Source organism: Pristiophorus japonicus, chromosome 13 (assembly GCF_044704955.1).
Source record: "Pristiophorus japonicus isolate sPriJap1 chromosome 13, sPriJap1.hap1, whole genome shotgun sequence".
NCBI lineage: Eukaryota > Metazoa > Chordata > Chondrichthyes > Pristiophoridae > Pristiophorus > Pristiophorus japonicus.
In genome coordinates, this window is record NC_091989.1 from 51,747,103 (window position 1) to 51,759,472 (window position 12,370).

General features: G+C 49.0%; 1 protein-coding gene across 1 annotated transcript in view; it reads right to left on the bottom strand.

Moving 5' to 3' along the window:
- LOC139278561 (laminin subunit beta-4-like) overlaps positions 1-12,370 on the bottom strand; it is a 142,282-nt gene that overhangs the window by 68,744 nt on the left and 61,168 nt on the right. The window contains exon 17 of the mRNA XM_070897469.1: positions 11,007-11,127. Within this exon, the coding sequence (XP_070753570.1) occupies positions 11,007-11,127 (121 nt within the window). The remainder of the gene's footprint in view (positions 1-11,006; positions 11,128-12,370) is intronic.

Below are 12,370 nucleotides of genomic sequence, written 5' to 3' on the forward strand. Positions count from 1 at the left end.
GTGGATCAATAATGGGGAGCAAAGAAATGGCAGACCAATTGAACAAATACTTTGGTTCTGTCTTCACGAAGGAAGACACAAATGACCTTCTGGATGTACTAGGGGACCGAGGGTCTAGTGAGAAAGAGGAACTGAAGGATATCCTTATTAGGCGGGAAATTGTGTTTGGGAAATTGATGGGATTGAAGGCCGATAAATCCCCGGGGCCTGATTGTCTGCATCCCAGAGTACTTAAGGAGATGGCCCTAGAAATAATGGATGCATTGGTGATCATTTTCCAACAGTCTATCGACTCTGGATCAGTTCCAATGGACTGGAGGGTAGCTAATGTAACACCACTTTTTAAAAAAGTAGGGAGAGAGAAAATGAGAAATTAAAGACTGGTTAGCCTGACATCAGCAGTGGGGAAAATGTTGAAATCAATTATTAAGGATGAAATAACAGCGCATTTGGAAAGCAGTGACAGGATCGGTCCAAGTCAGCATGGATTTGTGCTTGACAAATCTTCTGGAATTTTTTGAGGATGTAACTAATAGAGTGGACAAGGGAGAACCAGCGGATGTGGTGTATTTGGACTTTCAAAAGGCCTTTGACAAGGTCCCACATAAGCGATTGGTGTGCAAAATCAAAGCACATGGTACTGGCGTGGATAGAGAATTGGTTGGCAGACAGGAAGCAGAGAGTCTGGATAAACGGGTCCTTTTCGGAATGGGAAGCAGTGACTAGTGGAGTGCCGCAGGGCTCAGTGCTGGGACTCCAGCTCTTTACAATATACATTAATAATTTGGATGCAGGAATTGAGTGTAATATCTCCAAGTTTGCAGATGACATTAAACTGGGTGGCGGTGTGAGCTGTGAGGAGGATGCTATGAGGCTGCTGGGTGATTTGGACAGGTTTGGTGAGTGGGCAAATGCATGGCAGATGCAGTATAATGTGGATAAATGTGAGGTTATTCACTTTGGTGGCAAAAACACGAAGGCAGAATATTATCTGAATGGTGGCAGATTAGGAAAAGGGGGCGTGCAACGAGACCTGGGTGTCATGGTTCATCAGTCATTGAAAGTTTGCATGCAGGTAAAGCAGGCGGTGAAGGTGGCAAATGGCATGTTGGCCTTCATAGCTAGGGGATTTGAGTATAGGAGCAGGGAGGTCTTACTGCAATTGTACAGGGCCTTGGTGAGGCCTCACCTGGAATATTGTGTTTAGTTTTGGTCTCCTAATCTGAGGAAGGACGTTCTTGCTATTGATAGAGTGCAGCGAAGGTTCACCAGACTGATTCTAGGGATGGCTGGACTGACATATGAGGAGGTACTGGATCAACTGGGCCTTTATACACTGGAGTTTAGAAGGATGAGAGGGCATCTCATAGAAACGTATAAGATTCTGACGGGACGGGACAGGTTGGAGGCCGGAAGAATGTTCCCGATTTTGGGGAAGTCCAGAACCAGGGGACACAGTCTTAGGATAAGCGGTAGGCCATTTAGGACTGAGATGAGGAGAAATTTCTTCACTCAGAGAGTTGTTAACCTGTGGAATTCCCTGCCGCAGAGAGTCGTTGATGCCAGTTCATTGGATATATTCAAGAGGGAGTTAGATATGGCCCTTATGGCTAAAGGGATCAAGGGGTATGGAGAGAAAGGGGTACCGAGATGAATGATCAGCCATGATCATATTGAATGGTGATGCAGGCTCGAAGGGCCAAATGGCCTACTTCTGCACCTATTTTCTATGTTTCTATTACACATCACCCAGTCTGGAATGGCCAGCTCTCTGGTTGGTTCCTCGACATATTGGTGGAGAAAACCATCCCTAATACACTCCAGGAAATCCTCCTCCGCTGCATTGCTACCAGTTAGGTTAGTCCAATCAATATGTAGATTAAAGTCGCCCATGATTACTGCTGTACCTTTATTGCACACCTCCCTTATTTCTTGTTTGATGCAGTCCCCAACCTCACTACTACTATTTGGTGGCCTGTACACAACTTCCACTAGCGTTTTCTGCCCTTTGGTATTCCGTAGCTCCACCCATACCGATTCCACATCATCCAAGCTAATGTCCTTCCTTACAATTGCATTGATTTCATCTTTAACCAGCAACGCCACCCTGCCTCCTTTTCCTTTCTGTCTATCCTTCCTAAATGCTGAATACCCTTGGATGTTGAGTTCCCAGCCTTGGTCACCCTGGAGCCATGTCTCTATGATGCCAATCACATCATATCTGTTAACTGCTATCTGCGCAGTTAAATCATCCACCTTATTCCGAATACTCCTCGCATTGAGGCACAGAGCCTTCAGGCTTGTCTTTTTAACACACTTTGACCCTTTAGAATTTTGCTATAATGTGGCCCTTTTTGTTTTTTGCCTTGGGTTTTTCTGCCCTCCACTTTTACTATTCTCCTTTCTATCTTTAGCTTCTGGCTCCATTTTATTTCCCTCTGTCTCCCTGCATAGGCTCCCATCCCCCTGCCATATTAGTTTAACTCCTCCCCAACAGCACTAGCAAACACTCCCCGTAGGACATTGGTTCCGGTCCTGCCCAGGTGCAGACCATCCGGTTTGTACTGGTCCCACCTCCCCCAAAACCAGTTCCAATGCCCCAGGAATTTGAATCCCTCCCTGCTGCACCACTGCTCAAGCCACGTATTCATCTGAGCTATCCTGCGATTCCTACTCTGACTAGCACGTGGCACTGGTAGCAATCCTGAGATTACTACTTTTGAGGTCCTACTTTTTAATTTAATTCCTAGCTCCCTAAATTTGTCTCATAGGACCTCATCCCATTTTTTACCTATATCATTGGTACCTATATGCACCACGACAACTGGCTGTTCACCCTCTCTTTTCAGAATGTCCTGCACCCGCTCCAAGACATCCTTGACCCTTGCACCAGGGAGGCAACATACCATCCTAGAGTCTCGGTTGCGGCCGCAAAAACGCCTATCTATTCCCCTTACAATTGAATCCCCTATCACTATCGCTCTCCCACTCTTTTTCCTGTCCTCCTGTGCAGCAGAGCCAGCCACGGTGCCATGAACTTGGCTGCTGCTGCTCTCCCCTGATGAGTCATCCCCCTCAGCAGTACTTAAAGCGTTATATCTGTTTTGCAGGGGGATGACCACAGGAGACCCCTGCACTACCTTCCTTGCACTGCTCTTCCTGCTGGTCTTCCATTCACTATCTGGCTGTGTACCCTTTACCTGCGGTAAGACCAACTCGCTAAATGTACTAATCACGTCATTCTCAGCATCGTGGATGCTCCAAAGTGAATCCATCCACAGCTCCAGTATTGCAATGCGGTCCGTCAGGATCTGCAGGCAGATACACTTCCCGCACACGTAGTCGTCAGGGACACTGGAAGCGTCCCTGAGTTCCCACATAGTACAAGAGGAGCATAACACGTGTCCGAGCTCTCCTGCCATGTCTTAACCCTTCAATTAACCAATTTGGGCAACAACAATGTTAAAAGGTTACTTACTGATAAAGAAAGGAAAAAGCAAAACTACTCACCAATCACCAACCAATCACTTACCCCCTTGGCTGTGACGTCACCTTTCGATTTCTTTCTACTTCTTTTTTGCCTCTCTGCTGCAGCTGTACCGGGGGGCCTCCGACGCACTCCCGCCTCTCCGAACTCCCGCCGCGTTGGGCCTTTTATAAGCCTGCCTCCGACGCACTCCCGCCTCTCCGAACTCCCTGAACTGCCGCCGCGTTGGGCCTTTTATAAGCCTGCCTCCGACGCACTCCCATCTATCCGAAAGTAACGATTAACCGTTTTTCGCTGCAAGACCAGTACCTGCTACCCAAGGCAGACAACCTATTTGCGACGCTGGCAGGAGGAAAAACGTTCATCAAGTTGGACCTGACCTCGGCCTACATGACGCAGGAGCTGGTGGAATCTTCGAAAGGCCTCACCTGCATCAACACATATAAAGGTCTGTTCATCTACAATAGATGCCCGTTTGGGATTCGATCGGTCGCGGCTATTTTTCAAAGCAACATGAAGAGTCTGCTAAAGTCGATTCCGCGCACCGTGGTTTTCCAGGGCGACATATTGATCACAGGTCGGGACACCATCGAACACTTGCAGAACCTGGAAGAGGTTCTAAGTCGGTTAGATCGTGTGGGACTCAGGCTCGGTGTGTTTTCCTGGCACCAGAGGTCGAGTACTTAGGGAGAAGAATCGCAGCAGACGGCGTCAGACACACCGACGCCAAGACAGAGGCCATCAAGAATGCGCCGAGACCACAGAATGTGACGGAGCTGCGGTTGTTCCTGGGACTCCTCAATTATTTTGATAATTTCCTACCCGGGTTAAGCACCTTGCTAGAACCTCTACACGTGTTGCTACGCAAGGGTGATGACTGGGTATGGGGGAAATCACAAGAGACAGCTTTTGAGAAAGCCAGAAATCTGTTATGTTCCAACAAACTGCTTGTCCTGTATAATCCTTGTAAACGTTTAGTGCTAGCTTGCGATGCGTCTTCGTACGGGGTCGGGTGTGTGTTATACCAAGCAAACGAATCGTGAACATTGCAACCGGTCGCTTACGCGTCGAGGAGCTTGTCCAAGGCCGAAAGGGCCTACAGCATGATTGAAAAAGAAGCTCTGGCATGCGTCTATGGGGTAAAAAAAATGCTTCAGTGTCTGTTTGGGCTTAAGTTCGAGTTAGAAACTGACCATAAGCCGCTCATATCGCTATTCTCAGAGAGCAAAGGCATCAATACATCTCCTCTGCTCACATCCAAAGATGGGCGCTCACGCTGTCTGCATATAACTATGTAATTCGCCACAGGCCAGGTACAGAGAACTGCGCTGATGCTCTCAGTCGGCTACCATTGCCCACCACCGGGGTGGAAATGGCACAGCCTGCAGACTTGCTCTTGGTGATGGATGCATTTGAAAACGAATAGTCACTCGTTACGCCCCGCCAGATCAGGACCTGGACCAGCCAGGATCCTTTACTATCCTTTGTAAAACACTGTGTCCTCCATGGGAGCTGGAGAAGCGTCCCAGCGGAGATGCATGAAGAGATCAAGCCGTTCCAGCGACGCAAAGACGTAAGGTCCATACAGGCGGACTGTCTTTTATGGGATAATCGCATGGTTTTGCCGAAGAAAGGCAGGGAAACATTTATACGTGACCTACACAGTACCTACCCAGGCATAGCAATGATGAAAGCAATAGCCAGATCCCATGTATAGTGGCCCAGCATCGGCTCAGAGTTGGTGTCTGGTGTGCCAATGCAACACTTGCTCCCAACTGAGCAATGCACCCAGGGAGGCACCGCTAAATTTGTGGTCATGGCCCTCCAAACCGCAGTCTAGGATCCACATTGACTTTGCTATCCTGTTTCTAGGCAAAATGTTTTTGGTTGTTGTGGATGCTTATTCAAAATGGATTGAGTGTGTAATAATGTCTGTCAGCACGTCCACTGCCACCATCGAAAGCCTATGAGCCATGTTTGCCACACACGGCCTGCCTGATGTCCTTATCAGCGTCAATGGACCGTGCTTCACCAGTGCCGAATTCAAGGAATTCATGACCCGCAATGGGATCAAGCATGTCACATCTGCCCCATTCAAGCCCGCATCTAACGGCCAGGCAGAACAGGCAGTCCAAACCATCAAGCAAAGCTTGAAACGCGAGTCAGAAGGCTCCCTGCAGACCCGCCTGTCCCGAGTCCTGCTCAGCTACTGCACAAAACCCCACTCGCTCACCGGGCTTCCCCCAGCCGAGCTGCTCATGAAAAGGGTGCTTAAAACAAGTCTCTCTAGTCCACCCTGATTTCCATGATCGAGGGCAGGCACCATCAACAAAGCATATACCATGATCGCGTAAATCTGTCATGCGATATTGAAGTCAATGACCCTGTATTTGTACTCAACTATGGACATGGTCCCAAATGGCTTGCTGGCACTGTCATAGCCAAAGAAGGGAGTAGGTTGTTTCAGGTCAAACTCGCAAATGGACTAACTTGCAGAAAGCATTTGGACCAAATCAAACTGCGATTCACAGACAGCCATGAGCAACCCGAAGAGGACACCACCAACTTCGACCCTCCGATACACACACAAGTGGCAACCAACATCACGGTTGACCACGAAGCTGAACTCATCATCCTCAGCAGCCCAGCAAGGCCAGCTGCGCAGCAGCCCAGCAAAGAACCAACCAACTCACCTACACCTGCATTTGTACCGAGACGATCAACTAGGGAGCGGAAAGCCCCAGATCGTCTCACCCTATTGACTATTGACTTTGGGAGGGAGTGATGTTATGTATGCAATCCTATGTAAATAGCACACTACCGCCACCAGAGGACATATCTGTTGGAGTCCCAAGGGATCCCAGCATCCCTTGGGGGCAATGTATATAAGCAGGCCTCCCATGCTGTACCAGCACTCTGGAGTTAGAATAAAGAGACTAAGGTCACACTTACTCACGTCCACAGTATTCAGTTACTTTGCTTTATTCAAGACATGCACAGGCACTTCTGGTATGGGCCGCGCTGGACGTCATATTGGTGAAGGTATTTACATCGGCGCTGGAAGCGTGAGCCAGAAGTATGTAGAGTAGGCAGATTGTGACGTCAATCAGCGTGCAATGCTGATTTAATGCCAGCACTGCCATTGTTATCCTCAATGCTGGAAGTAACGCTGTGTGTTAACCTCGCACAGCTGAACATGAGTTTGGAGCTTTCCAGAGTTGTTTAAAGTCAGTGACATGACATGGAGTGGTAGTACAAGTGGAGAAGGCCTTGTTTCTGACTTCACGGGTTCTGGTCAAATAACTTGCTCCCAGCCGTGGGTGCTCTACTTGTCATCCCCCTTTGGCCTGCAGCATGACATAGAGATGGAGCAGAGGCAACAAAGAAGAGGCCAAGCTGCTCACAGAGGGAGGAGGGGGAGAAGGGCTCTCAGCAGGAGGCCTTATCCACCCAGGGTCTTCTGAGAACAAATCTCTTACCTCAACCTGAGCAGCGTGTGAGGCATCTGCGCTTCATGAAGGAGGTGCTCACAGAACTCTGCCACCTCTTGCAACCAGACCTGCAGCCTCATACAGTGCTGCCAATGGCTGTGAAGGTGACCATGACCCTGAATTTCTTCGCGTTGGGATGCTTCCAAGCAGGCGACATCTGTAACATCTCCCAGTTCGCCATCCACTGTTGCATAAGAGGGGTGACAGACATTCTTTATGCCAGGAGATGGGACTTAATTGTCTTCCCTCTGACCAGAGAGAAGCAGGCAGAGCGACATAGCGGGCTTCCCCATGGTGCGGGACCCCATCGACTGCACGCACTTGGCTTTGCGGCCACCGCATCTAAATGCTGACTTGTTCCGCAACCACAAAGGTTATCACTCGCTGAATGTGCAGTTGGTGTGCAGCCATGCTCAGAACATCATGATGGTGAATTCCCAGTATCCTGGCAGCAGTCATGATGCTTTCGTTCTGTGCTAGTCCTTCATCTTTGAGCCACAAAGGCAAATCAGAGGGTGGCTACTGGGTGACATGGGCTATCTGCTGACCTCATGACCCTGCTCAGCAAACCAACCACACATGGGCAGCATGTCCTACTGCCACATGGAATCTGATAGAGCAGACCATTGGCATCCTTAAGCAACGTTTCCACTGCCTGGGCCACTCTGAAAGAACCCTGCAGTACTGACCAGAATGTGTTTTAAGTCGTGGTCTGCTGCATGCTCTACAACAGCCCTTGCCACCAGGCATACGGCAACCAGCTGAGGAGGAGGAGGAAGAAGAGGAGGAAGCAGAAGGGAGGCGGCAATCCAGACAGCTCCTCTCTGCCCGGGCTGTCAATGATCGACTCATCTGACTGTGGTACGAGTGAACGCAACTCCAATTCTCCATTCAACAATAATTCCACACCTTACCTTCCCTCTGTTACTGACCATCACAGTGTCCTGTTGGCCACAATGCTGAAAGAAAAGCCACTGCAAAAGAAACATTCAAAACCAATTTTATCCATCAATCCATCCAATATAACTTAACAAAGTCAACTCCTCACCCTTGTGCATTCACTCAGTGCCTGTCTTCAGTGTGCCTTTGTCTGTCTTAGTGCTCCTACGATCCCACAGGTGGTCCCTCAAATGAGGATGACTTGCTTCCACAAGAGTTCACAGATGTTTCAATGAAGGACCCGATGTTCCAGTCCTGAACCCCAATTGAGGGGGTGGAAGATGCCTGTGCGTGGATTTTTAAATTTATGATGACCGTTGCACATCAGCCACCACATGGGCTTGACAGAGCTAGGCCTTGGTCCAGTGGCAAGGGTTGAACCAAGACGACTGGAGACTTGCTTTGCTGCACAGACCTAGTGCGCACACATATCGCAGTGTGGGCTGGCCCGTGCTGCCCCTGGGCCCTCGGCTCTTCTGGGCCCAGTACCCTCATTCACCGCACTTTCGCCCACGATGTTCCAGGGCTCCAGCTCTATTTATGGCCCCAACCTGTGGCGGAGTTCTCACACAGGCCATAAAGCGCCTTGAGACGTGTAGCAGTCGCGAAAGGCGCTATATAAATGCAAGTCTTTCTTAGCTTGAATCCTACAATGTGCTACCCCAGTGGCTGCAGCATGGCTGGTGGAAGGCTGCTGACCTTCAGTGGGGGAGACTGCAAATGGCCTTGCAGGATGACCTCGAGCACCTCTGGGCCTAGAAGGCCCGGCTGCGGACTGCACCACCTCGGCTTGGATGGCAGCAGTCTGGACTGGCTGGCTAACAGGCAACAGCAAGGCACTGTCGGGGTGGGAGGACGAATGTTGTTATCCTGAGAGAGGACAGCAGGTTCGTCCTCCACGGAGCCACTGCCACTCCCCCAGGACAGTGCTTCAGCATTCCTAGCCATCTGTTGGAGGACAGATTGCTGTACTGCTGTGACACCCTGTAAGCCCCTTTCCACTCTGGTAAACACAGCCACAAAGGCAGCAGTCTGAACTTGTGTTGTAGCAAGCTGAGCCTGATGAGAGCAGTCTGAGCTTGCATGACTTCTGTCTAAGCTTCCACGGCAGTACTCAGACATTGGGTGGCTTGAGCCTGTGCTGTAATGGAACCTATGACATCGGCTATCAGACGCTCCATGGTGGTTTGGTCCACATTTGTGCCAATGGAGCTGCTCATCCCTTCCATGTTGGAAAGGATTGGCTCCAAATTGCGCAAAGCCTGTGCAAGGTTGGTGCTGGACTCCTCCATGCTCCTTGACATTGCACTCAGGCTTTCTGGCAGGCCTGCCAATGCATGAAGCATTTAGTTCTGCATACCCATCAGCATTTTTCTGTAGACCACCTCATCAAGGTCTTATCTGAGTCCTCTGCAGCAGAACTCGTGTGCGACCTTGCCCTCCGGTGAGCTGGCACCTGCGCTACCCTTTTCCTGCTGCCCTGGCTGCAGCTCACTCATGCCCGGTGAATCATCACGTGCAGATCCTGCCTCTAAGCTACCCTCTAAACTCCATGCAGTGCCAGTATCTGAGCTGATGGCTGTGACTGTCAGATTGAGTGATGGTGTTTCTTCTTCATCGTCACTTTCCTCTCCCTCTTCTTGAACCACTGGCTGGGCAGGTTGTATTTCTTGGGTCCCTGAAATGAGAATGGTACACGGGTAGGGTTGTGCTGAGGGGAAGGGGAAAACAAGAGCAGCTTGTAAATCAGAGATTGTGGGATGAGGGGGAAGTAGGATATGAGAAGGAGAATAAAGTATGAGGATATCGGCATCTTGTATTCTTTCAGCTCCACCGCTGGCCACGGGCTCAGCCATGCCCTCCCAAGAATGGCCAGCATCGTCTCCTCCATGGGGGGTGAGGCGATGCAGACGTGCCTGTCTCATGCCAGTTAGGTTCTACTGTCACCGGTTATGCACCACCTTTTCCTGCAAGAGGAAGGGAAGTATGTCAGTGAGTGTTTGGGTGATATATCTGTCAGGGTTGAACAGCTGACTGTGCAAGCGGTGAGATGTGGCTGTGTGGCTTGCAGCAGTGATAAGTGTGTGAGGGTGAGATGGAGCATGTGAATATGAGTTGTGATTGATAGAGATGTTGGTAGGTGACTGATGGGAGTGTTGAATTGAGCAATATGTAAGGCTGAGGTTAGTGGTGCAGTTTGTGGAATATGACATTTGAAGGTGAATTCACTGACCTTCATCACTCGTATGAGGTGATTAAAATTCTTCCGCAGCTGTGTCTACGTCTTTAGCCTACACTGCTGGCATTCACCACGGTGGCTATCTGCTCCCACTGCACTTTGCACTCTTGCCTGGAGGGCCTCCTTGACCCCTATTGACCTCCTGTACCAAGGTCTCCAGTGCTGCATCAGAGAACCTTGGTGCACGCACTCTTCCCTGTTGTGCCATCATTAATAGTTCCTTTCCACTGTCTTTCTCAGGCAGAATGCACCTCCCCTTCAAGAGATGCAGACTGCCTTTAAGTAGTGCAGGCTAGCTTTAATTGGTGCTAGCCTTGCTCGAACTTGGGCTCCCTGCTGAGTGTTCAGCCACTCAGTAGCGGATTCAGTGCTGGGTTGAATGCCACAATCGTGGAAATGAGCAGGCAGCACAAAGTTTACGTGCTGCCCGCAGTCCTCCGAACAGGCGCGGGTTGCTAGCTCATCATGATCCCTGTACCCGTTTTCAGAGGAAAACAAAATTCTAGGGCAGTGCGTCTACCAACCTTATGACAAAGACAAATTCCTGAATTTCCCCCTTTTTATGTATATATAGGGTTTATATATATATAAACCAGATCGGCCTTAAGAGCTACGAGATTTTATCGTATATCATTTCACAGGGTTCCACTATATTGCTTCAGGAAGCTCGATTACAAAGTTCATTGAATAATATAGCAAATGTTTACGATGTGTATAATCTAGTCATCCCTTCTGTGATCTATGCCACCTGGTAACGTTTTCAATGTCATCAGAATTTAAAAACTGTCAGTGTTATGGTGGTGCCACTTCCATAAACTACAATAACAAGAAGATCTAGCAGTGTGCTTACAGAATCAATCAAGATGTGATTGTTGGCCTGACTGTTCGGAGCAGAAGACCGATGGAAGTAAATCTCCACGATATACTGTATTTGAGGCTCCAGGCATATGGGGCTGCTAAGAATTGCAATCCTGTTTATGGAGAAACACAAAGCAATAATTAGATCATAGTGTCTGTAACAATACTGCTTATTGTTAAATACCATTAGCCACACAGCTTAAACAATCTCATTCTTTACATGGTTTATTACTTGAGTTATATGATAAAACATGCTTTTCTAATGTACCATTCCCTGTAATGGCTCACAGTAACTTTAAAGACTGGTAATCCAGCCCTTCTTTGATATGTGCATAATGCTAATAAACATGCATGGGAATCCCTGCTGCACCTAATACCAACAAGTCTCTGCTATCATTCTACAGTGCTGGGAGCAAATGTCTGCTGGCCCACTGTAATTCAATGAAAACGGTGATACTGTAATCCATGGAGGCTATTTCTTCTGTAAAATCCAGGATGTTTAAAACCATCCAGAAACATGTTGGTGCTGTGTGCTGCCTCTTTCCGTAAAAGTGTTGAGTTCTTTCATGAGTCATCATCATCACAGGCAGTCCCTCGAAATCGAGGAAGACTTGCTTCCACTCTAAAAGTGAGTTCATATGTGACTGAACAGTCCAATACGGGAATTACAATCTCTGTCACAGGTGGGACAAACAGTCATTGAAGGAAAGGGTGGGTGGGAAGACTGGTTTGCCGCAAGCTCCTTCCGCTACCTGGGCTTGCTTTCTGCATGCTCTCGGCGACGAGACTCGAGGTGCTCAGCGCCTTCCCGGATGCTCTTCCTCCACTTAGGGCGGTCTTTGGCCAGGTGTCGGTGGGGATGTTGCATTTTATCAAGGAGGCTTTGAGGGTATCCTTGAAACGTTTCCTCTGCCCACCTGGGGTTCACTTGCCGTGTAGGAGTCCCGAGTAGAGCGCTTGCTTTGGGAGTCTTGTGTCAGGCATGCGACCAATGTGGCCCGCCCAACGGAGCTGGTCGAGTGTGGTCAGTGCTTCGATGCTCGGGATGTTGGCCTGATCGAGAACACTGATGTTGGTGCGTCTGTCCTCCCAGGGGATTTGCAATATCTTGCGGCGACATCGTTGGTGGTATTTCTCCAGCAATTTCATGATTCTAACCTTACTCAGGAACATTTTTTATCATCGGACAAAATGCAATGACATTTGTTTCACGTTTATTAGGTGATATAACAAAAGCGAGGCAGCTGAGGACAACTGTAATAAGGGCCAATGCATCTAAAATTGACCCCAGTGGTTGCAGGACAGACCTCCACTTTAGCTTTGTGCTGTTATACCTGTGTGGACTTTATTAATTGA